The sequence below is a fragment of the Ascaphus truei genome, chromosome 7 (assembly GCF_040206685.1).
Source record: "Ascaphus truei isolate aAscTru1 chromosome 7, aAscTru1.hap1, whole genome shotgun sequence".
Lineage (NCBI taxonomy): Eukaryota > Metazoa > Chordata > Amphibia > Anura > Ascaphidae > Ascaphus > Ascaphus truei.
This window is the reverse complement of record NC_134489.1, coordinates 17,978,943-18,003,059: the sequence shown is the minus strand read 5'-3', so window position 1 is coordinate 18,003,059 and position 24,117 is coordinate 17,978,943. Positions and strand designations below refer to the sequence as shown.

Below are 24,117 nucleotides of genomic sequence, written 5' to 3'. Positions count from 1 at the left end.
ATCTCATTCATTCATTATTTCTGATAAAATACACACAAGGCACTCAGTGGTTACAACACCATTGGTTACATTGATATTTTGACAAATAATGGGCCAATTCTCTTTGGACAGCCCATTACATTTTTTTTTTTTAAATAAATCTATATTTATGAGTCAGGAATATAAAGGGAAAAGAGGCATTTTTAATATTAATGTTGTTTTTTTTTTTTTTTTAAACTTCACGCTGCCAGAGGGTCCACCAACGTCTTGCAAAAAAAGTAGTGGTACTTAGCGCTGTCTCTAATCCTCGCACCTTAATCACGAACATAAAGCAGTTATTAAGTTTCGGCATCCTCCCTGTCCCCTGTTGCGTGTGTGATCAGGAAAGGAGAGGCTGGACTATGTAGAGGAATATCAGCTCCTGCCCACCGCCTCGGAGACCATGGGGCTGGAAACCTTTGTCATCCCGAGCGCCGGGCGCTTCGCTGTGATGGCCAATAGAAACACTCAGCCTGGCTCCGTTCTCTACAGGTGGACCGACGGGAAGTTTGTAGCTCATCAGTATTTCGTCACGTACCAAGCGCAGGCCTGGAAGTACTTCACCATCGGAAAAAGGGTAAGGGCGTCATTTTCATTTCTCACCACCAGGGAGACATTTCCATTCAATTAAGAAATACAATTAATATACAGTATATATATATATATATATATATATATATATATATATATATATATATATATATATATATATATATATATATATATATATATATATATATATATATATATATATATAGCAACTGTAAATATTACTGTATGCTCATTTGCATGTCTTAGACAGGTCTGCAGCCCTGCAGACCTGTCTAAGACATGCAAATGAACACACAGTAATATTTACAGTTGCTTTATGCTTTACTGTGGAGGGTTTTTGTCACTTTTTTTACCCACCATAACATATATATATATATATACAGTGGTTGACAAATCACCAAAAAATCTACTCGCCACACAAAAAAATCTACTCGCCACCTAGTACCAAACGTGTGCTGCTTGGGCCAATATTTACTCGCCCGGGGGTTAAATCCACTCGCCCGGGGCGAGCAAATGTATAGGTTTGTCGAACACTGTATATATATATATATATATATATATATATATATATATATATATATATATATATATTAATAATACTATTTTTTCTTATTTAGTGCTAACAGTGTATGCAGTGCTGTACACAGGATTTTGCACTATTAGTCCCTGCCCTGAAGAGTTTATAGTCTAATTTTGATACTTAAGTCACAGGAAGAGAAAGTGGCTTGCCCAAGGTCACAAAGAGATTTGACACGAACAAGGATCATCTGTATCAGCGGCAGTGTCACTGAGCTACAGTACACGTTTAGCAACATAATAAACTTTCTTAGAAAGACTTAATCCCTCTTTTAATAAAAATAAAACATTGAACTTATTTGTTTCTTGAGTAAAAAAAAAAGTTAATAAGAATCCCACTTGTGGGGCATTCACATTTCTCAGACAGGTCTGCAGCGCTGCCTTTCCCCATTATCTCTTAGCTAACAGTGCTCCCACTGCAGCCAGGGATTCTGGGTAATAACATGCAAATGGGCCCTTACAGTGTGTCACGTTTTACTTCTCATCCATGTTAACATGGGACCCCTACAAGCGTAGGCCTGCCGTATTACACAGCATTGCAGCACAGGCTCAGTTAAAGAAGTGCACAGCCAGCAACCCTCCCCACAGGCAGCGGTTTGGACCTTTTGGGTCTCACCAGTGCGAGGTTGGTTACTGGCTGTGCAACGTGAAGCTGGTATGACATTCAAAAAATGACGGTGGGTAACCCAGGCTGTGATGACAACCTGTGTAATACAGCCGGCATTAGCTTACAGGGGTCCATACTGGCTAAGCAATGGAGAATGACAGTGTTGCAGACCTGCAAATGCTCCACAAGTGGTATTTTTATTTACTGTACCATGTACGGTGAAGGGGTATTGTAACTTTTTTTTTTACCCACCATAATTTTTTAATGTTGTGTAAAATGTTTTTTTTTTTTTTAACGTTCCTCAGATCGCATGCATTTCTAATCCTGTCGGGTAAATATTGCTCTTCCACATTATCCCTTGGGTCATGATAGCAGCATCAATATTTTGCACACAAAAAAATCAACGAAGGATACGGAGTGTAAATTAACAATGTGCCTGAATATAGAATCGTTTGGAGACTTATTACGAAATATTTGATGTAAAGATTGTAAAAAAGAAATAAAAATACCCAAAGCATTTTGTTGCTATGGAGACCAACGTTTAAATAGTTATTTTAAAAACACCGACCTTTAACTTATTAAACATGCCACAGCCACTAGTTCACTGTGGTTCTAGGGGGGAATGCCCATGTCAAATCTATAATGAGCACTAAACTTCCGCGATGTTGAAGGTTATTCTAAAGACATATCCATCTTACAAGAGGTAAAGTCAGCCACACATGGGATTAGAAACACTTTGAATCTTGGAGTGCCTGCTCTGTGCATTTCATTATCCTGTCCAAGTATCCCTGAATGTAAATTATGATAGAACCGAGTCCCAGCTGATTTGAAACGACATCCTGTCTTAGACACAATCAATCAGATATCATTTTTGAAAAAGCGGCCACGTGTAATGGGGAAGCCGGAGTTCATTAAGAATGGATTTTGCTTTATAACATTTTGCAGACGTGGCTTTCTTAAAATCCTCTCATGTCTGGCGTTATCTTTTCTAAGAAACCTGTTTTGATCAATCTCTGAGCAGCGCAGAACTGGGACGGTACAGTTCTGTTTTATGGAACGTTGTTTCAACAACAACACACAAAAAAGAGAAATGATGAAAAGATGTTGGTGCGATTATAAAACACTCCAGGAGGCATGAAGTACAGGCAAGGACACGCTGTGAATATATTAATTAAGACCTGTATGTGGAACAAAACAGCTGTGTATATCATGGGTCCCTAATAAAGATGCTGTGAATATGCTATTCCGTGTGCTGGAGAAAGGGATCAGTTCCGTTCAAAAGAATGGGACCCACATCTTGTTCAGCACAGAGAAGCATCTTCACAACGTAGGGGGCATTGAGCCTAATAAGGGAAGGTAAAGCTTCCTGTGTATCAACAGAACATTTGCAAACTCAAGCAATGGGGTGTAGCAACAATTCCCAAAGACTCCCTTTCGAGCCACAAAACTAGGTAATGTTTTCTTGCAGAGGAATAAATTTGATGTGAGTTTCAAAGGCAATGAAGATTATCTGCTGCTCGGGGCTGGTGGAAGGGTCCTGGTGGAAGAGAGCAAGTGATATGGATGTTGGCACATTCCGTGATCAAATTAGCATCACATAACCCTTCACAATTGCTCATGTTGCTCCATACAAACACTTCCTAAGGCTTGTTTACACACAATTATCCAAGACTGACATGAATCCGGCTATTTAGGCATCTACTGTAGCAGCGGTTAAACTGGAGTAAACCTGGAGCTAACAAAACAGTTTTATTTAAAGAAAGACAAAGGATATTGTAATTGTTTCATTTTAATCAATCTTGGGCTATATTTGCACCAGTTGGAACCTCGGACTTGGGGGATGTGATGTATCGAGGCAAATTTGGAGCAAAATTGACACAAATTGCATTCACGCAAAGAGACGCAAGATGAAAAGCATCAAGGTCTTTGCTCCGAGCTTTGTGCTGTTGGCGTCACTTTGTGATATTAGGGAGGGATAAGAAGGAGTAGTTAGGGAGGAGTTACATGAGGCACAGATTCTAATGAGATGTAGCAAACCCTGCGTCTGCGCGCGCCACTCTTGTATCTCGCCAGATCTGAGACGGCGTAAACCTTTCTGGCCAACAATTTGCGTGAAATGTCAGAAACACTTTGATACATTTGACGCTAACGCCAGCAGTTACGTTGATACATCTCCTGCTGTGACTCATTGAACTATTGGCACATATTACGCTTTTTGAATGTGCCTAATAACAATACCCTCAGGGCTCTATTTATGGAAATCTCTGCACTGAAGAACTTGGACAAAGATGGAGTAAAAAAAAAACACTCCAGGTTTATCAAAGAGAAGGAATTTTTATTAAAAGCAACAGGGGTTTCCCTTTGATAAAAATGCATTGTTTGCATTAGTTTAACACCAGATTACTCCCAGTCTTGGAGTTTAATACATGCTCCCCCCATCATTCTGCATACAGATGCCCCCAGCTGGAAAAGGCCTTATCGTAATAGGTTAACTATTGAACTTTGTATTAGAAGCACTAAGACGACTTTCAGCTAAAATAACAGAATATACGACTTGTTCGGTTGTTGTGGACTTTTGTAGGTAAGATACGTCCAAACGGTACCGTTCTGTTGTAGCCTGTTTTCCATCACTGCTCTGGTATTGGTCAAATTCTGTTTGAGAATTTCGTTTGGAAATTGCTGTTTACCTGCTGATTTTCACTATAATCCAATTTTATTTTTTTTAGCATTGTTTAATTTAGAAATATTGGGTTTCAAAGAAGCAAAATCACTTCTTTATGATTAGTCTTCAAGAGGCTGGGGTTTTCAAGATTTCTGTAATTGGCACTTCACTAACGTGGCTCTAAATCGCATCAAGACGGGTTTGAATAGGTACATGTTGCACTGGAAATCAGGACGGTTGATTGCTCTCAAGGAGTGAACACTGATAAACCAGGTTATATGTACTGTAGCTGTATATAGAACACATCAACAAAGTGATGACCAAGTCCAGTGCTGCTTACATCTCAATGTCATGTATATGTGCCGTGAAGAGCTGTCTGCCTTTCATTTAAGATATTCTTAGCCTTGGCCAACTTTGAGAAGAATGAAGATGGACAGGAGTTTTCAGTCATTTACAAATGGAATCCCAAGAAACTGAAGTTTCTCCAGTATCAGATGATAAGAACACACAGTGCCCGCGACTGGGAGGCCTTCCACATAGAGGGGGAAACCTTCCTGGCCATTGCCAACCACAGAGAAGGTATGGTATCCACCATCTCTATGGATGATATCTACTGAGGGTCTCTGTAACCCTCAGCAAAAGCAGAACATTTTCATCCAGCACCCATGTATAAAAAGAACTTGCTCCAATGTTGCGATGTCTGTTCTAGCTTGCACCTTGGGGGGGGGGGGGGTGTCAGTAGGAGGCGTTGAGGTGGATTTACCTGGTGCACATATTATTATGAGATTCATCACATTCTACGTTTCTGTGAGCCATTCTTTTTGTCTTTTATGTGCCCCCAAAGTCCTCCATTAAATCCTCCATGAAGTAGTGTAAGTCTACCATTCTGCATCAGAGGTAGGAAACTGTTACATATGCCGTAACTTATTAGCACACTTTCTCTATGTTGATACATAGACACTTAAGTGCACACAGTGAGGCCTTTCACTACATTTAGATACACTATAAAACTTAGACCAGGGGTGCGCAAAGTGGGGGGCGCGGCGATTACAGAAGCCCTGCGCTCTTCCCCAAGGCATTTAAATAAAATGCCAGGGGATCGCGAGAGGCCTCTGTAATTTTCCTTACCTTGTCTCCGGTGGCTTCGGGTGACGCGTCGCCATGGCAACATGGCATCAAATGATGCTGTAGGGTGACGTTGTGTTGCCATGGCAACATGACATCATGTGACCCCATGGCGTCATTGAACGCCGGACACAAGGTAAGGAGGGGGGCGTGAGCAGGGGGGGAGAGCAGGCAAGGGGGCGCAGGGGGGAAAGTGGTCTAGACATCCATACCAGTATGTAAAGCCCAATTCCACACAGCAAGAATTGACTTTAGTGACGGCTAAAAGGTAACAAACAATTGTCAAGCACATGATAATACTGTGAGACAAGCTTGTTCTACTCACTTAGAATAGGTATCTATCTGATCGGAAGGTGGGCTAACTCGGTAGGAAACAGTTTGACTCATTCACAGCACCAAAAACGTCATAGATTTTATTGGATTCTCGGTCCCTGAAATCTGAATTATCCCATTTAAATGTTTTTTTTTGTTGTTGAAAAGTCTCAGTCTTTGGCACATGACAGCTGTGGGCTGGTTGGGTTGCCCTAAATAATTCCTAATTAAAATGCACTCAATTATCAGCTGATAATTCAATTACTTACAGGTGCCATCTAAAGGCAAGGGTTAATATTGGCTCAATACAGCATCGCAAATTCTTATCAATACTAGAAAAATAGCACAGTGGATACAGCAACCGATCTTGAGTGCTGGCCCATGGTCTGCCAGTTTGGGCTAAAATATTCCAATTTTGGTAATAAAGTATTTGAGAGCTGTGCTGTTCAGATCATGTTTTTTTTTGATATTCCATAACATTTCATGCAGAATTATCCGTCCTGACTGTTCCCGTCTCTGCTCTTCCAGGAAATAATCACAACATCAACAGCGTCATTTACAAATGGAATTCAAGCACCGGGCTCTTCGAAACCAACCAGACCATTCCTACCTCAGGGGCCTACGACTGGGAATTCTTCCGTATCGGACCTTACTCCTTCCTGGTTGTAGCGAACACGTTTAATGGGACATCCACCAACATCCATTCCCATATCTACATCTGGCTAGGGAGCTCGTTCAGACTCTTCCAATCTATCATGGTGAGCACATTTTCCTTCACCCCCCTCTCACGGTGAAGAATCTGGTGTGGTCCATTTCATAGCTTAGGAAAGCTTCGGTGATCAGTTAATGGAAAAACTCTTAGGGGCTAATTCTATAGATGACGAAGCAGCGGTTCGAGCCATTCTCGGCAATGCCCTTAATGTTGTATTTAACCCCCTGACTTCGGGAAGTGCCTGCATTTGGAGTAGAGAGCAGCAGTAATACGCACGCCTCTGCAAAGGGGTTTGCTGGTAACAACATTAGCTGAACTTTTTAAGCCGTCACTATGGACAGCTGTAGATCTATAGGACTCTACAAGAGCAAGCGCAATCCCACTTCACAGATGTGGAAGTAGTGAAGAGGCAGATACCCAGAGACCTGCGAGCTTGACGACAGTAGTGGGGATATTTATGGAAACACTGCACAAAGAAAAATATGCTCCAGCAATTTACACGTTGCCAGGCAGCATGGATGTACTGGGGGAGATCATGTCAAACAAACCTTATTGATTTTTTTGGGACTGGGTAATAGACCAGGGTAGAGCAGTTGCTTGCCTAGATTTTAGTAAGGCCTTTAACACTGTCTCACACAGGCGACTGATCAACAAGATGCAATGCTTGGGATTGGACTCTAAAGTGGTGAAATGGATAAGACATTGGTAGATGCAGGGGTGCGCAAGCTGGGGGGCACGAGATTTTTTTTGGGGTGGGGGGCGGCTGTTGCAGAGGCCCTACGCTCTTCCCCAAGGCATTTAACTTAAATGCCAGGGGACCGCGCCAGGCCTTTCAACTTCACTTATCGTGACTCAGTCGGCTTCAATAGCTATGCGGCGTCAAGTGATGTGACATCACATGACCTGGCGGCGTCATTTGTCGCTTCGGACCAGGTAAGGGGGGGCTCGAGCAGCGGGGGAGGGCAGGCAGGGGGGGGGCGCAAGGCAAAAGGTTTGCGCACCCCTGAGTTGAAGGAGAGGCGACAGAGCGTTCTGCTGAATTGAGCCAATTCAGAGGAGAAGGAGATTAGCGAAGTACCTAATTGAGCTGGGCTGGGACCGATGCTCTTTAATATCTTTCAGTGACACTGCAAATGATATGGAAGGGGAAAGTAAGCCTTTTTGCAGGTGACACAGAGATCTGCCACAGGGTTGACACTCCAAGGGGGTAAACACAATGATGAATGGTTAAGGTACCGTAGATTAGAGGAATGGTCAAAAAAATGATGAATGATTAAGGTCGATTAGAGGAATGGTCAAGAGTGTGGCAACTACAATTTAATGCCACAAGTGCAACAACAAGAAAATGCACTTGGGTCGCACAAATCCAAAGGCAGAATACAAGGTTAATAGCACTATAATGTCAACTCCTATACAGGACAGGGACCTGAAGTCATTATTTCAGCTGATGTAAAGGTAGGCAAGGAATGGGGGAAAACAGCAGGATGCTAGGTTGTATAGGGAGAGGTGTTGGAAGCAGAACGAGAGAGGTGGTGATGCCACTTTATAGATCATTGTTAAGACCTCCCTATTGTAGAGTGCTGTGTTCAGGTGTGGAGACCATACAGTGGCGGCCGCCTTCAGCCTCGTGCGGCCGTTTCAGCGCGACTTTTAAAACCGCGGGCAGATGCAGTGTTTGGTGCGACACGTTCCGGTATTTTTAGGCGCCGCGGGCAGTTTCATTGTATTAGCGCTGTTAGCGCTGTCTCGCCATGAATGCGGCATGAACGCGGCAAAGTGCGTGACATTCGGAAAACATCCCGAAAAAATTCGGGGATGTAGGAGAATTAAAGGGGCCGCAACAGTAAATTCAATTGGAGATTGTGCAAAGAAAGGATAATAGTGCATAGTCTGCAGCATAAAACGTGTCAGGAAACACTAAAGGATCTTAATATGTACATACAGTTAGAGGAGAGAAGGGAGAGGGGGTGTGCTAGAACCTGTTGAATACATAAAGTTTCAACAAAATACAGGAAAGAAGCTGATTTCAGTGAAAGAGAAGTGCTAGAACAAGAGGTCGTCTACTAAAGTGGAGGGCGGCAGGATAGGAGGAAAGGGGAGGAAAGGCAAAGAAAGGGGAAGAAAGGCAAAGAAAGGGGAGGAAAGGCAAAGAAAGGGGAGGAAAGCCGAGGAAAGGGGAGGAAAGGCAAAGAAAGGGGAGGGAAGGCGAGGAAAGGGGAGGAAAGGCAAAGAAAGGGGAGGAAAGGCGAAGAAAGGCAAAGAAAGGGGAGGAAAGGGGAGGAAAGGGGAGGAAAGGCGTGGAAAGGCGTGGAAAGGGGAGGAAAGGCGAGGAAAGGGGAGGAAAGGCGTGGAAAGGGGAGGAAAGGCGTGGAAAGGCGAGGAAAGGGGAGGAAAGGGAGGAAAGGCGAGGAAAGGGGAGGAAAGGCAAAGAAAGGGGAGAAAAGGCGAAGAAAGGCAAAGAAAGGGGAGGAAAGGGGAGGAAAGGCAAAGAAAGGGGAGGAAAGGCGTGGAAAGGGGAGGAAAGGCGAGGAAAGGCGTGGAAAGGCGAGGAAAGGGGAGGAAAGGGAGGAAAGGCGAGGAAAGGGGAGGAAAGGCGAGGAGAGGCAAAGAAAGGGGAGGAAAGGCGTGGAAAGGGGAGGAAAGGCGTGGAAAGGGGAGGAAAGGGAGGAAAGGCGAGGAAAGGGGAGGAAAGGCGAGGAAAGGCAAAGAAAGGGGAGGAAAGGCGTGGAAAGGCGAGGAAAGTGGAGGAAAGGCGAGGAAAGGCGTGGAAAGGGAGGAAAGGCGTGGAAAGGGAGGAAAGGCGTGGAAAGGTGAGGAAAGGGGAGGAAAGGGAGGAAAGGCGAAGAAAGGGGAGGAAAGGCGTGGAAAGGGGAGGAAAGGCGTGGAAAGGGGAGGAAAGGGGAGGAAAGGCGTGGAAAGGGGACGAAGGGCGTGGAAAGGGGAGGAAAGGGGAGGAAAGGGAGGAAAGGCGAGGAAAGGGGAGGAAATGCGTGGAAAGGGGAGGAAAGGGAGGAAAGGCGAGGAAAGGGGAGGAAAGGCGAGGAAAGGCAAAGAAAGGGGAGGAAAGGGGAGGAAAGGGTGCTGTGTTTGTTGAATTGTCTTCTAACAGAGGTGGTAATGGCTAATAATGTAAGGAAGGGGTTCTCAACTCCAGTCCTCAAGATCCTCCTCCCCCCGGCCCCAGCAGGTCAGGTTTTAAGGATATCCCTGCTTAAGCACAGGTGACTCAGTCATTGACTGAGCCACTGCTTAAGCCACCTCTGCGCTGAAGCAGGGATATTCTTAAAACTGATATGTTGGGGTGGGAAGGGTCTTGAGGAGAGTTGAGAACCCCTGCAGTAAGGGAATTAAAAGGTGCTTGGGATAGACATTAAACTATCCTAAATACTATACTACTGCCAGGGATCAAGTCGGTCTGAGGTGTTGCAGCAGAGAGGAAAATGGTCCGACTAGGTTGGCCAAGTTGTACGTATCTGCTGTCAAACCTCTTTGTTCCTATCATTATAGAAGGGTAAAAGGAAAGGTGGGGGTTAAAGACCCATTAGGCAATGCATTGTGAATACCTCCAGCATCCATTCAGGGGGAAAGGGACCCACAATGCATTGCAAGGCAGAAGCATGTGTTTTACGCTTATGTTGATCTCAGGTGCCCCTACATACAGTGCAGTAATCCCCAGCACTAAAGAGGTCGCAGAGGGGCCACAGGACAACTGTTTTTCCAGGCTGTTTAAGGAAAGGCATTAACTCAGCCGCTGGCAATGCCCTGAGTGCTGCTCCTACCAATGTTCTCCAGGGACGGGTCGCCTGGCGGCCCTCTCAGTTGCTGTGGTTACTTTATATCTCCGCGGCTACGAAAGGGACAGCGTGTGGACCGGAGCGGAGATAGAACAATTACTTTTCCATTAACCTCTTGGGGAAACTGCTGTCAAAATATATCTCCTTTCTTTCCCCCCCCCCGCCCCCCATCGCACAGGGAGAGGAGTTTGATCTGGGTCAGGCTCTTGTGAACGTAAGGGAGGGCCTGTTTTCCTGTGTCCCTGGCTCGGGCAATGTGGCAAAAACAATAAGTAATGAAAAACTAAAAATGTTTCCGATCCCCCCCCCCCCGGTAATTTATAAAAAGTAGAGAATGCACGGCGTGCCAAATTGACTCAAACATGCATATCCCCAGTGGGGGGTTCTGGTGGGGAAGGAGATGCCAGAACAGCCAGGGACTTAAACCTGCAGACCAAGCAGTATCCTACGTTGTTCTTTTTTTTTTTAAACAACTCTGAATGACATTTGTAATGCATTACAATGTAACAAGCCTTTTTGTGTTTCTACTGCAACCATTTACAGTGTCACAGATACTGAGTCAATACTCCTCTGCAGCCATTTAGTGAACCCCCGAGCTGAATCTTCGCTGATCGATCACAGGAGAACGGATTGATCGGCAACTTAGCTAATTACTTATCATTGTGTGGATTGTACTGATGCACATATTAAAGGGGGGGGGGGGGGGATAATATTAATAAAATCTAAACTGAGCCCCTTTGATTTAGCAAGCTATTTTGCCTGTACATGTCCATCCAATTGCAATGCTACATTAACTTCAGCTTGCTTTTTGGGAAGTGGTTAATTTAAGCAATAGGTGACGTTAAATATTATTATATTATTTTCTACTACAATATATTATTTAGTGGGATGAATCAGATTTCGGGCTGTCATTCTTCTCCCTTATATTGGGCAGCAAAAACCCTTCTGTGGGTCTAAGCTGGTGTAAATCTCTCTAACATATCTGCACAAAATGTTAGAGACTTGATAACCCCGTCACTGCCAGAGGAGACTGCGATATATACAATAAAAGGTCAATGCAGCACTCCTTGGGAGTAGTTGAGAAAGATGTATTAAACACCGTCGGTCTCTGACTCCAGCAAATGTCTGCAATGAAGAAGATTCGACTCTGGCGACACATTGACACTGAGTGGGAAGCAGGGGAGCCTGGTTCAATTCCCGGTGTCGGCTCCTTGTGACCTTGGGCAAGTCACTTTATCTCCCTGTGCCTCCGACCAAACAAATAGATTGTCTCTATGGGGCCAGGGACCTTTCTCTACCCTGATCTATTACAGACGCATACACTGCATCTATACAATTATATAGAAAAAGATCAGGAATGGGCACTGCGGATTTCATGAAGATTCATATATATGGTGCTATGGCAGTGACCACTTGTTATCGTCTTCCCTGTGATATATTCAGTTGACACAGAAAAAAACATAACAAAAATTTGCTGCTTGCACCTGATACATCCCTCACACATCATAACGTCTTGGCGCCCGTAGCTGTATTATTCGGCTATGTGCAGCGTTATAGAGATGCGATCTGCCTAACGATGTCTTCTTCCCATCAAAGTAATTGAAATCAATTAAATAGCTGAGCTTTTCCACATAACAATAATCAATCCTTGTTATACCGAGGCCAGTCTTGTAGAACTCAGCAGTGCGTGACAACTGGCGAAATGTCGGATTAAAGCAGCAATACCACGCAAAGTTTTTTTGGGTTTTTTTTTTTTAAACCGATGGGGTCCCCCAGAGCTAACCGGCGCCCCCCGGGGGTTCCTGAGATATTTGCAGGACAAACCTTCTCGTTGATCAAAAACCAGAGGTTCACTGCAGGTCAGGGGTTAATGGATCCGCTGCAGATAGCCCCTACCTGGTTCAGGGATACTGAAAAAAGAGGAAACTCATAAAAATGGCAAGAAGAGCAAACTTGTGCTTTAACGTTGCTAATTAGTCTGTCTTTTATTCACACAGATCTTCTCTTAGTATTCATTTTTTTTGTAGTTAATTAATTTTATTTTCACCAGTTTTTTTTTTCTTCTTCTTCTGCGAAGATGCAAAGTAATATACATATTTTTCTAAAGTACGCCCTGGGAGGGCGATAAAGGGCAATATTTACGGAGTGATGCCATGCCCCAAAAAAACAAACCCCCCAGCTAGTGGCCCCAGTAAAACGTATGTTTTGTAGGTTTAAAAAAAAAATGGCAAAATGTTGCGCTTTGCAGTTAAAATGCAAATGGAAGAATCATTCTGCTTTTATCTCAATTGTGATTAGATAACAAATGCACATAGCTAATGAAAAGAAATTGAACATTCAGGCTCTTAATTGCTCAACTAAAATCTATGACTACTAAGAGGCTGTAATGGCAAAATTAGCGCAGCTTGCATTAACACCATTCAATATGTAGTCATTAGAGAGTACTGTGTATACATCGTAAGGCGGCACTGACAGCAATTGGGTTTATAATGCACAAAGCATACAGCATTACCCTGTCTGATGGACCCATTATAGTATAAGCGCTGCACATACTATTTTAGGCGTTTTATTACTAAGGATTGGTTGCAGCAATGATTTTGCTGGGGTTTCACAGCATGACCTGCTGAAGTACGAAGGTCCCATTTTTGTCATGACCAACCCACCCAAACTAATAAACACGCTGGCATGTATTCGGTTGAATTGTCTACATTTATTTCTAATATAATACAAGGCAACAAACCAACAGGATTGGACCTGGCACCCCACATACATAAAACCAAAATCCTGCCGTACCACACCAGCTACTAACACGTAACCACCCCAGTGGCTGTCATCACTGCCACGTCCCCGTGCAGTACCTGGCCCCTGCACACTGCCCTCCCCCCCAAGGAGCTCACCTGCTGCCAGGATCACCCGCCCCTTGACATGTTGTGACATATAGCAGTAGTATGAAAAAATCCCTGGTGAAGGTGCCGGCTGCACCGAAATGTTGGCTGCTGTTGTGACTTCTTTTTGTCATTAAATAACCATTTTTGTTACTTTTGATTGCTTTATTTTTTGGGTGTACTTGACTACTTTTTTTCATCCCACCCCCCTTTTTTCATGACATAGAACAAACATATAACCTATACATTACCCGTGTTACCCTTCCTTATCTCTCTTTTTTGTAAAGAAAACGTAACCCCTATAGTTTACGTTGATATCACGTTGCTCTCACCCAGTGTTTATTTCCCTCCCAACTGTAACACTTACAAACACTGGCCATACACTAGCTCAGGAGCGGCCAACTCCAGTCCTCAAGGGCCACCAACATGTCAGGTTTTAAGGATATCCTTGCTTCAGCACAGGTGGCTCAGTCGTTGACTGGGCCACTGACTGAGCTACCTGTACTGAAGCAGGGATATCCTTACAACCTGACCTGTTGGTGGCCCTTGAGGACTGGAGTTGGCCACTCCTGCCCCAGTCACTATCCGATCTCCTACCAACCAATCCGATGAGTGTACCAACCAAATTCAAATACAACCCACCTCCCTCTGGGCAACCACACACACCTCTCTTTACAGGTCAACTTGCACCCTGTCCTATGGCAGGTTAGCTTTCCCAGGGCCCAGAACTAGAGTTTACACTGGACACTCCCCCCCCCCCACAGTTTCAGTGGCCTTGCGAGACCCCACTCTTTCTCTCACACACCCCATCCCTTTTTCACACCATCACCTTTCATTCCTCCCTCTCACCCTTTCCCTCACACCCTCACGTCTCTCTCTCCCACCCCACCTCTTTCTCTCTCTTCCCCACACTCCCCCCAATTGTCTCACCCCTACCTCTTCCTCTCTCTACCCCACACCCATACCTCTCTCTCTCTCCCCACATCTTTCTCCCACACCCCCATTTCTCTCTCTCCCCCACACCTCCACCTCCTTCTCCCACACCCCCACCTCTCTCTCAACAACACCCCCACCTCTCTCTCACATTCCCCACATCTCTCCCTCCCACACCCCCAACCTCTCTCCCTCCCACACACCTCTCTCTCCCACACCTCTCTCTCTCTCCCAAACTCTCTTTCCCCCACCTTTCACTCTCTCCCACACCTCTCTCTGCCCACCACACCCCTCTCTCCCCTCCACACTACGCTCTCCTTTTCAAACAGCCCTCTCTCCCTCTCCCACTTCTCTCTCTCCCACTCCAACATCTCCATCTCTCTCTGTCTCCCACCTCACCTCTCACTCTCTTCCACACACCCCTCTCTTTATCTCCAAAACTCCCACCTCTCTCTCCCACCTCTCTCTCTCTCTCTCTCTCTCACACACACCTCTCCCATCCCCTCTCTCTCTCCCCCACCTCTCTCTCTCTCGCTCTCCCACCTCTCTCTCTCTCTCTCTCTCTCTCTCTCTCTCTCCCTCTAACACCTCTCTCTCTCCCACACCTCTCTCTGTCTCCCACACCCCTCTCTCTCCCCCACACCCCTCTCCTCCTACAGCCCTCTCTCCCTCTCCCACACTGCTCTCTCCCACATCCCCCATCTCTCTCTATGTCTCCCACCACACCTCTCTCTCCCAAACCCCACCTCTGTTTCCCACACCCGCCACCTCTCTTTCTCCACACACCCCACCTCTCTCCCAAACACCCCACCTCTCTTCCACACACCACACACCCCACCTCTCTCCCACACACCCCACCTCTCTCCCACACACCCCACCTCTCTCCCACACACCCCACCTCTCTCCCACAACTCCACATCTCTCTCCTACATATGCTCAATACTCCCCATCCCAAAATGCACACACAGCCCCCCCACCCCAATTCACAATCACCTCCACTCCCAATACACAGTCACCCCCACTCCCAATATACAGTCACCCCACTCCCAATACACAATAACCCCCACCTCCAATACACAGTCACCCCCACTCCACCCCAGCCTCTGATTAAGCCACCTGTGCTGAAGCAGGGATATCCTGAAGACCTGACCTGTTGGGGGTGCTTGAGGGCTGGAGTTGAGTCCCCCTGCTGTAGACCTTCTTCTGTTAACTGTAGGAAGCTATGTACTACAGTAACTGCATATTGGAATCGCTCATGTACTGTGCTCTATTCTTGCTGTGCATGGTGCTGAGGGAAGGGTATCCATGGTGCATGGTGCTGAGGGAAGGGTATGCATGGTGCATGGTGCATGGTGCTGAGGGAAGGGTATGCATGGTGCATGGTGCTGAGGGAAGGGTATCCATGGTGCATGGTGCTGAGGGAAGGGTATGCATGATGCATGGTGCTGAGGGAAGGGTATCCATGGTGCATGGTGCTGAGGGAAGGGTATCCATGGTGCATGGTGCATGGTGCATGGTGCTGAGGGAAGGGTATGCATGGTGCATGGTGCTGAGGGAAGGGTATGCATGGTGCATGGTGCATGGTGCTGAGGGAAGGGTATGCATGGTGCATGGTGCTGAGGGAAGGGTATCCATGGTGCATGGTGCTGAGGGAAGGGTATGCATGATGCATGGTGCTGAGGGAAGGGTATCCATGGTGCATGGTGCTGAGGGAAGGGTATCCATGGTGCATGGTGCTGAGGGAAGGGTATGCATGATGCATGGTGCTGAGGGAAGGGTATGCATGATACATGGTGCTGAGGGAAGGGTATGCATGGTGCATGGTGCTGAGGGAAGGGTATGCATGATGCATGGTGCTGAGGGAAGGGTATCCATGGTGCATGGTGCTGAGGGAAGGGTATCCATGGTGCATGGTGCTGAGGGAAGGGTATGCATGATGCATGGTGCTGAGGGAAGGGTATGCATGATGCATGGTGCTGAGGGAAGGGTATGCATGGTGCATGGTGCTGAGGGAAGGGTATGCATGGTGCATGGTGCTGAGGGAAGGGTATCCATGGTGCATGGTGCATGGTGCTGAGGGAAGGGTATGCATGGTGCATGGTGCTGAGGGAAGGGTATGCATGATGCATGGTGCAGTGGGAAGGGTATGCATGGTGCATGGTGCTGAGGGAAGGGTATGCATGGTGCATGGTGGTGAGGGAAGGGTATGCATGGTGCATGGTGCAGTGGGAAGGGTATCCATGGTGCATGGTGCTGAGGGAAGGGTATGCATGGTGCATGGTGGTGAGGGAAGGGTATGCATGGTGCATGGTGCAGTGGGAAGGGTATGCATGGTGCATGGTGCAGTGGGAAGGGTATGCATGGTGCATGGTGCATGGTGCATGGTGCTGAGGGAAGGGTATGCATGGTGCATGGTGGTGAGGGAAGGGTATGCATGGTGCATGGTGGTGAGGGAAGGGTATGCATGGTGCATGGTGCAGTGGGAAGGGTATGCATGGTTCATGGTGCAGTGGGAAGGGTATGCATGGTGCATGGCGCATGGTGCATGGTGCTGAGGGAAGGGTATGCATGGTGCATGGTGGTGAGGGAAGGGTATGCATGGTGCATGGCACAGTGGGAAGGGTATGCATGGTGCATGGTGCATGGTGCATGGTGCTGAGGGAAGGGTATGTGTTTCTGTGAGGCACACAGGTAATGATGTCCCCCCTGTAGCTTGCTGACTACACACTACTAAAAGTTGTTTATTTACCAATATATATATTATATTGCCTATGTATATATGAATATGTTGCAAGGGGGCTATATATTGTTTATATATTAGTGTGTGTGTGTGTGTGTGTGTGTGTGTGTGTGTGTGTGTGTGTGTGTGTGTGTGTGTGTGTGTGTGTGTGTGTACCTACCTACAAAAAAGGGAAACTGCTCAGGAGACTGATAATTACAGTACCTAATAATCAGAGCATAAGTTTGATGAAGGACAATATTTGCTCTGAAGGAGCTTTAAATCGTGGAATATTATAACAAAAGAAAGAAAAGAACCCTAAATGAGCACTCTAGGTGTAACAAAAACATGCAAATGATTTATTACACCAACAGGTTGAAAAACATTTATTAAATGTTTGTGTAATAAATCATTTTTATTTTTTGGTACATGGTGCTGATTTGGGGGTTCCTTTTATTTCCTTTGTGTCTATCTGTCTGTCTGTCTGTCTGTCTGTCTGTCTGTCTGTCTGTCGGTCTATCTATCTATCTATCTATCTATCTATCTATCTATCTATCTATCTATCTAATATCTATCTATCTATCTATCGGGACAATACATACACAATATATTACATATTATATTGTATTTGTAAATGTATAGCGAGTGGGATATTTTGTGTAAGAGGTATGAGAATTTTCAAAACCCATTTATATGAATTTTTTGGGTAATGTAGAAGTTTCATTTTCCTATTAAGCTTAATGTTTTTCTAACTAATCATCTTTTTGGGTATATTTTTTATTATTTACTTTCTATGTTTAAAATGATTTTTTTTTTAAAATAAATAAAAGATACCAACAACAATATCTCCCTGAAAGAATACATTTAGTTGGTTTAGTATTTTAGTTTAAACACTGTTGGCATGATGGCCCAAGCATGAGAAAATGCCCCTTTGTAGTGGCTCACAAAGGATTGAGGGATCCTGCCCTTCTCCACAGTCCCTTTGCATGTCTGACCAGCCTCCCTTCCTCCGTTGTAGACCTTTGGAGCAGCAGACTGGGAGTTCTTCAGAATCCAGGATCGCTTTTTCCTTGCGGTTGCCAACAGCCACAGTTACAACGTGGGGGATCAGACGCTGCAAAACTCATACGTCATCAACTCAACCATATACGAGCTGAACATCACGGGGCAGCTCTTTGTGAGGTTCCAGGATATTCTCACCTACAGGTATCGGGTGTCAGACCAGGGGTTGCTAAATTGATGGGGGAGAAAGACCCATTGACTCAACTCTTTCAGCTTCACACTGCAGAAGCTCAGTGCAGAAGAATGAAAAGGCTGTCCCTAAATAGGTTGCCGGCTCAGTATTGCCCTACATTGGAATGCATGCTACCCTTAATAGCATTATGCATTTTAAAACGGCTGGAGCATGCTGGTCTGTTAGCAGCTGGTAATTCTTGTGTTCTACCCTTTCAAAGTATGTAAAAAGATGGGAACTCGCCCTTTAAGATGCAATTCTGACCAGCAACATATATTGAAGCTGCAATCATTTTCAAGCACTCCGCCCTCTAGCACGTCAAAGCAGGGGTGCTCAACCCCAGGCTGAAGAATTGCTCCATTAGATGGGTGCAAATAAATGTCCTACCTTTTAGTGATATATCAAATAGTCCACAGTCCGGTTCATTTTTCAATGTATTCAGAGACAAATAGAACACATCTTTCACAGCATCATTTCAGTCCGTTACTACAGGTTCTCCGGCATACATATAGAATTGGGTTCTAGAGTGGAGACCCTTTAGCTTGGTTGACGTTAAATGATTGAGCTGCAGCTTGGTGATAATGATTCTGAATTCTACACATCCAAGTACAATCTTTTATACACTTATCCTTAACCCAGCAATCACCTGTTTTTCCCGCTGTCAGACCAATGTCCTTAGTCAATCGTCAACGTTAGAACACGGTTTCTTCATTTAGCAATATTTCCTTTGATTTACAAAACTCCCCTGTTCGGTTACTAAGTAAATATAGGACTAACTGTGTTCCTAATCTTTCAGACCAACCTCTATTGTATTGTTTTACTAACTAACTATTTAACTAACCTTTGATTCCAAACTCATGAGCCTGTGCTATTCAACTCAGAAGACATTACAAATACCAAGTTTTATACACAATGGAAATTTAATAAAACAAGATAGATTCTTAAGTCACATAAAACATTTCTACACCTGCCTGTCTTCAGACTGATTTATCTCCTTATCTTTGCAGGGGCAGCTAATCATTTTCCAATATAACTTCTAACTTAATACTAAATTACTTATTTTAACCAGTTACATGCGGCATATATATGTATATAGAGAATATAACATCTTTATGATTCTGGCTTGAAATCGTCCTATCTTAAGAGTGCTTAAGCCCCCCAACAGGTCAGGTTTCCAGGATATCCGTGCTTCAGCACAGGTGGTTCAATCAGAGTCTCAGACTGAGCCACCTGTGCTGAAGCTGGGATATTCTGAAAACCTGACCTGTTAAGTGGGCTTGAGGGCTGGAGTTGAGCACCTCCACCCACTTCCACTCTGGGAGATCTCCTGGTTCCCATATTGTAATAAAAAGGGGGGGGGGGGCACATTAGGCTACGGAGACTGAATGGCGGTGCACAGCATACATGAAAAAACCAAGCCTGTGCTTGGAGCACCTGCCTGTGCTATTTGCACAGTTATCTCCTCGCAGAACCCACTGGGGGAGCTCCTTCAGTAGTGTGTACTAGTAACGCTCGCAATGGGGGCACTTTATACACCACATACCAGACACCAGGCTGGAAAGTGTATTAGAGAACACACAGAAACACCTTGCTCACCTCACAGAAGGGGTTAATAGAGACGGTGCAGAGGGAAAACAATACGCAAAAACACAAATAAGTGGCCAAGAAAGGTCACTAAAAGTCCCTAAAGATTGCACTCATTCCATAGTATAATGTATATCCAAAAGTACCAGTTAAATAACTAGTACCAATAGTATGGGATTTCCCATATGTTCTATAGCTACTATTTTGCATATAGGTATGGTGAGGCTTATTTAGCCGTGTTAATATATTTTGGACATCCTCTCCATATACATACTCCATGGGGATACTAGTATAGGTCATATTAACCCCTATTATCACCTTACTGTTCCTATCTCACCCACAAGGGGATCTTTTTAGTTTTTGTAATTAAGTTGTAATTTTATGCATTTCGTTTCATTTTATTATGTATTAAAGTTGTTATAACTGTTTGTCAAGCTATAGTTTAGATTATGTGGTTATTTTCCCAGTTGGTCTACATATTTACTCCCATACTATTGGTACTAGTTATTTAACTGGTACTTTTGGATATACATTATACTATGGAATGAGTGCAATCTTTAGGGACTTTTAGTGACCTTTCTTGGCCACTTATTTGTGTTTTTTGTGGAAAGTGTATAACCCTGTCCCTTGGATATATCTATCCTTTCAGGTTCATTTGTGTCTCAAGTATATCCATCCTCTGACCAGGAGGATTAGCGGGATTCCTCCACACTTTGGTGTATTCATATTTGAATCCCCATTATTTTACAATTATTATACTAATAAAATAGATTTTTTTAACTATTATATAACTCATATGACTTATTTGGTGTAATCTCTTACTTCCGTAGCCTATCATCATTACCTATATATATCTCTTCCTTTAGAGTGATATTGAGTGCTCCTATATGGGGGTCTTTACTGGGTCCCTGACGCTTCTGGACCTAGTGATAACTAGTTAGTTCTCTTTGTCCCGTGAGTATGTCCACATACTTAAAACACACTTTTATATACTTCATGGACAAATTGCACACAAGGTTTTTGATGCACTGTTGTTTTTTGGTTTACTCCAATTTTCTTGCCAGTTAGGCTAGGCGGCTAGCTTTAAATACCAATATCCCTGTGAATACGGGTCAGTGGTTTGAGCATCTGCTTGGTTTGCTAGTGTCGTGAACTACTGCATCTCTGCATCCCGACCAGTAACTACATAAATCATAGCCCTGCGGGAGTCTCACAGCAAGCTATTTTTTGCCATTGAAACAAACAGCGGCAGTTCTTGGAAGCAGAGCCATTAGTATAGTCAGATTGCTACCTCTGCTCTCGGTGATAACGCTTTACTTTTAAACAATTGTTTTGCCAGAGGATTCTGTGACGTATTGCGGGAGCAGCAAGGGCAGGCGTGTTAGAGAGCGGTTAAAGGAAAAATGTAGGGGATAGGGTATAGGAAGTGGTTATAGAAGTAGTTAGAAGGCGTGGTTATAAGAGAAGTTAGGGGAAGAGTTGTAGAGTGATTATAGGGGCAGTTAAAGCAGCAAAACATGTGAAATCTTATATGGGTTTTTTTTTTTAAAATGAATCTGTTCTGTAGTATTATAATACTTACTCTATTTTTTTTATTATTGTTATTCAACTTTTAATGCCATTGTTAATGAGTTTTATAGCATCCTTTGATTTCTATAGGAGGCTTTGGCCCACCTCCCCAGCAGGGCTAGATCTTTGCAACACTTTCCTGTTTGGGATAAGTTGTTTCCAAATTTCCCGGCAGTTTGAGCTGCAAACTGTAACAATAGATAATGTTACCATAATAATATACCGTAAGGCAGGGGTGCACAAACTGTTCCCCCTGCGCACCCCTGCCTGCTCTACTTACCGGCTCAAACCCCCCTCCTTCCTTGTCCTCTGCGTCAAATGACGTCACGTCACGTTGACGGAGCGTTGCCATGGCGGCGTGTTGCCGAAGACGAGGTACGAGACATTGCAGGGGCCTCACGCGAACCCCCGGTATTTAATTTAAATGCCATGGGGAAGAGCGCGGGGCCTCTGCAACCGCAGCGCCCCCCAGAAAAATCTTGCGCTCCCCACTTTGCGTACCCCTGATATAAGGATACGTTGTAGCTGCTGAGTTACACTGACTGAAGCAGCCATTATGTAAGGCAGGGGTGCGCAAAGTGGGGGTGCCGGAGAATTTCCAAGTGGGGGGGGGGGGACAAAGCGGCTACAGAGGTCCCACGTTCTCCCCCAAGGCATTCAAATTAAATGGGGACTGCGCGAGGCCTCTGCAGCTTCTACCTGGTTTTTGGCGACACATCGTCATGGTAACCGGCGTCAAATGACGCTGTGGGGTCACGTTGCTATGGCTGGGAGGTAAGCAGGCAGGGGGGGGCGCAAGTTAAAAACTTTACGCCCCCCCTGACGTATGGCACATAATCAGGATTTTTGTGGACAATAGAGTCTGCAAGCAGATGAATGCAGCAGAGAACTCTGCTCAAGCACAGAGAGGGAAGGAAATGCCAAACAGTGGAGAGGGGTGGTGCACACAGGGAATGAGGTAGTCAATAGTGGTGGGAAAGAAAAGTGTCCCTATTACGTGGCACTAGAGAGAGAACACCCTAGTTAAAACTTATATTTTATTAGTAAATTAAAATAAACTGTTTAGCCAAAATCACATACATAGTATGTGTAGTGGAAATGTAAACCTATCAGTTATATGTGGAACAAGGTGGCAGCAGTTGTGGCTGAAATGAAGCAGCATTGGGCAGCAAGAGCACTCAGACTTCAGGGCAGCATTCTATATCTCGATACACAGTGTATATGCAGTTGAGTATGTCCGAGTCATAAGTGGCTGATTTCATTTTCGGTCTGCTAAAGCACAGCTCTGCTTAGCATTTCACAAGACATATTTATTTATCTATACCCTGATTGCTACAAGGGGCTTCCATGGCATTTCATATTGCTATGGACAAATAGAATGTAGCCCTGCAGCAATCAAGGTGCCTTTGCTGCTTCATTTCAGCCACAACTGCTGCAACCTTGTTCCACATATAACTGATAGGTTTACATTTCCACTACACATACCCCATTGTCATTAGGGGTCTTGAGATATGCTGCCAAAGACCACATAGGTCTAGGGTTTACTAAGGTTTAATTAAGAGGGAATATATATAACACATCCCCATTAAACAACCCACCACACCTCTCCGTCTTTTAATCCATTTATTTTGTGTTTGTTCTATGTATGTGATTTTGGCTAAACAGTTTATTTTAATTTACTAATAAAATATAAGTTTTAACTAGGGTGTTCTCTCTCTAGTGCCACGTAATAGGGACACTTTTCTTTCCCACCACTATAATCAGGATTTTTACAGATATATAACAGGAGCGCCAAACGACTGCCCGCTTAGGTAAGAATGCAGAATGATACATTGTCACATGCTTTACATATACAAATAATAATGAAAAAGATGGGGGACAGTAGTATTGCTGCTTTAAGGGGGGAATTATAGAGAGCAGCTGTAGGAGCAGTATAGAGAGGAGTTTTTAGGGAGTACAGTAGATATAGGAGCCATTAGGGGAGCAGGTATAGGTAGTAATAACAGGATATGCCAAACGTTGCATCAGTTCATTCTACCAGGTCTGAGGTGGCATTAACCAATGTGCCTGAGAGACCAGCGACAGATGTAAGAAACTCAGATACCATTCATACGATTACACTTACTGCCAACTCGATCCACATTCCTCTTTCTAAATAGTGCCCGCACTCTCTGCATCTTTACCCAATCTGTCACTTTTTCCCTTTCTTTCAGTGCTGTGGACTGGGAGTTCTTCACGGTGGGAGACGACTATTTCCTGGTCGTGGCAAATTCCTTCGATGGCAGCTCCTTCTCCGTCAACAGTGTTATATACAGGTGCGATTTGGTGTATTCTAATGATGGAGGGATAAGGACCAGTGAGATGATGGGAATATGGGAGGCAGACAGTGGTGTTTCTGTAGGGTAAAACGGTGCCCGGGAACCTTAAGCAAATAAAAAGGAATTTATGTGTAAACTACGAGAAATAATTCATTTTTGTAAAGAAAGAAAATGAGATAGTAAAAGCACGTCTCCACTGCCAGTGAATATTCCAGCCCCAATCCTAACAATTTTATAACCATTATCTAGACTAGAGATTTTTTGTTGATTCCAGATTTCTTTACAGCCTGTGCTGAAAAGCTGTGTAATGCACAAGCTTATAGGGTACCATGTTAAAATGAATACTAACTTACTTTATTAACCTCTAATACCTCTGTTGGCAGGCCATTCCAAGAATACACCACTCCTTCGGTGAAGTAATTTACCTGGAGCCTGCCACCTTTTTGTTTCAGAGTAGGACCTCTTGTTCTAACACTTCTCTTTCTCTGAAGTATGCTTCCCTGCTCTACCTTTTTTG

At 44.5% G+C, this 24,117-nt stretch overlaps 1 protein-coding gene across 2 annotated transcripts in view; it reads left to right on the top strand.

Annotated features, from left to right (window-relative positions):
* Positions 1 to 24,117, top strand: part of TSPEAR (thrombospondin type laminin G domain and EAR repeats) — a 60,306-nt gene that overhangs the window by 33,522 nt on the left and 2,667 nt on the right. For both annotated transcript variants that reach the window (XM_075607133.1, XM_075607132.1), the window contains exons 7-11: positions 363 to 595; positions 4,808 to 4,994; positions 6,381 to 6,610; positions 17,914 to 18,101; positions 23,496 to 23,597. In XM_075607133.1, coding sequence (XP_075463248.1) covers positions 363 to 595; positions 4,808 to 4,994; positions 6,381 to 6,610; positions 17,914 to 18,101; positions 23,496 to 23,597 — 940 coding nt within the window. The remainder of the gene's footprint in view (positions 1 to 362; positions 596 to 4,807; positions 4,995 to 6,380; positions 6,611 to 17,913; positions 18,102 to 23,495; positions 23,598 to 24,117) is intronic.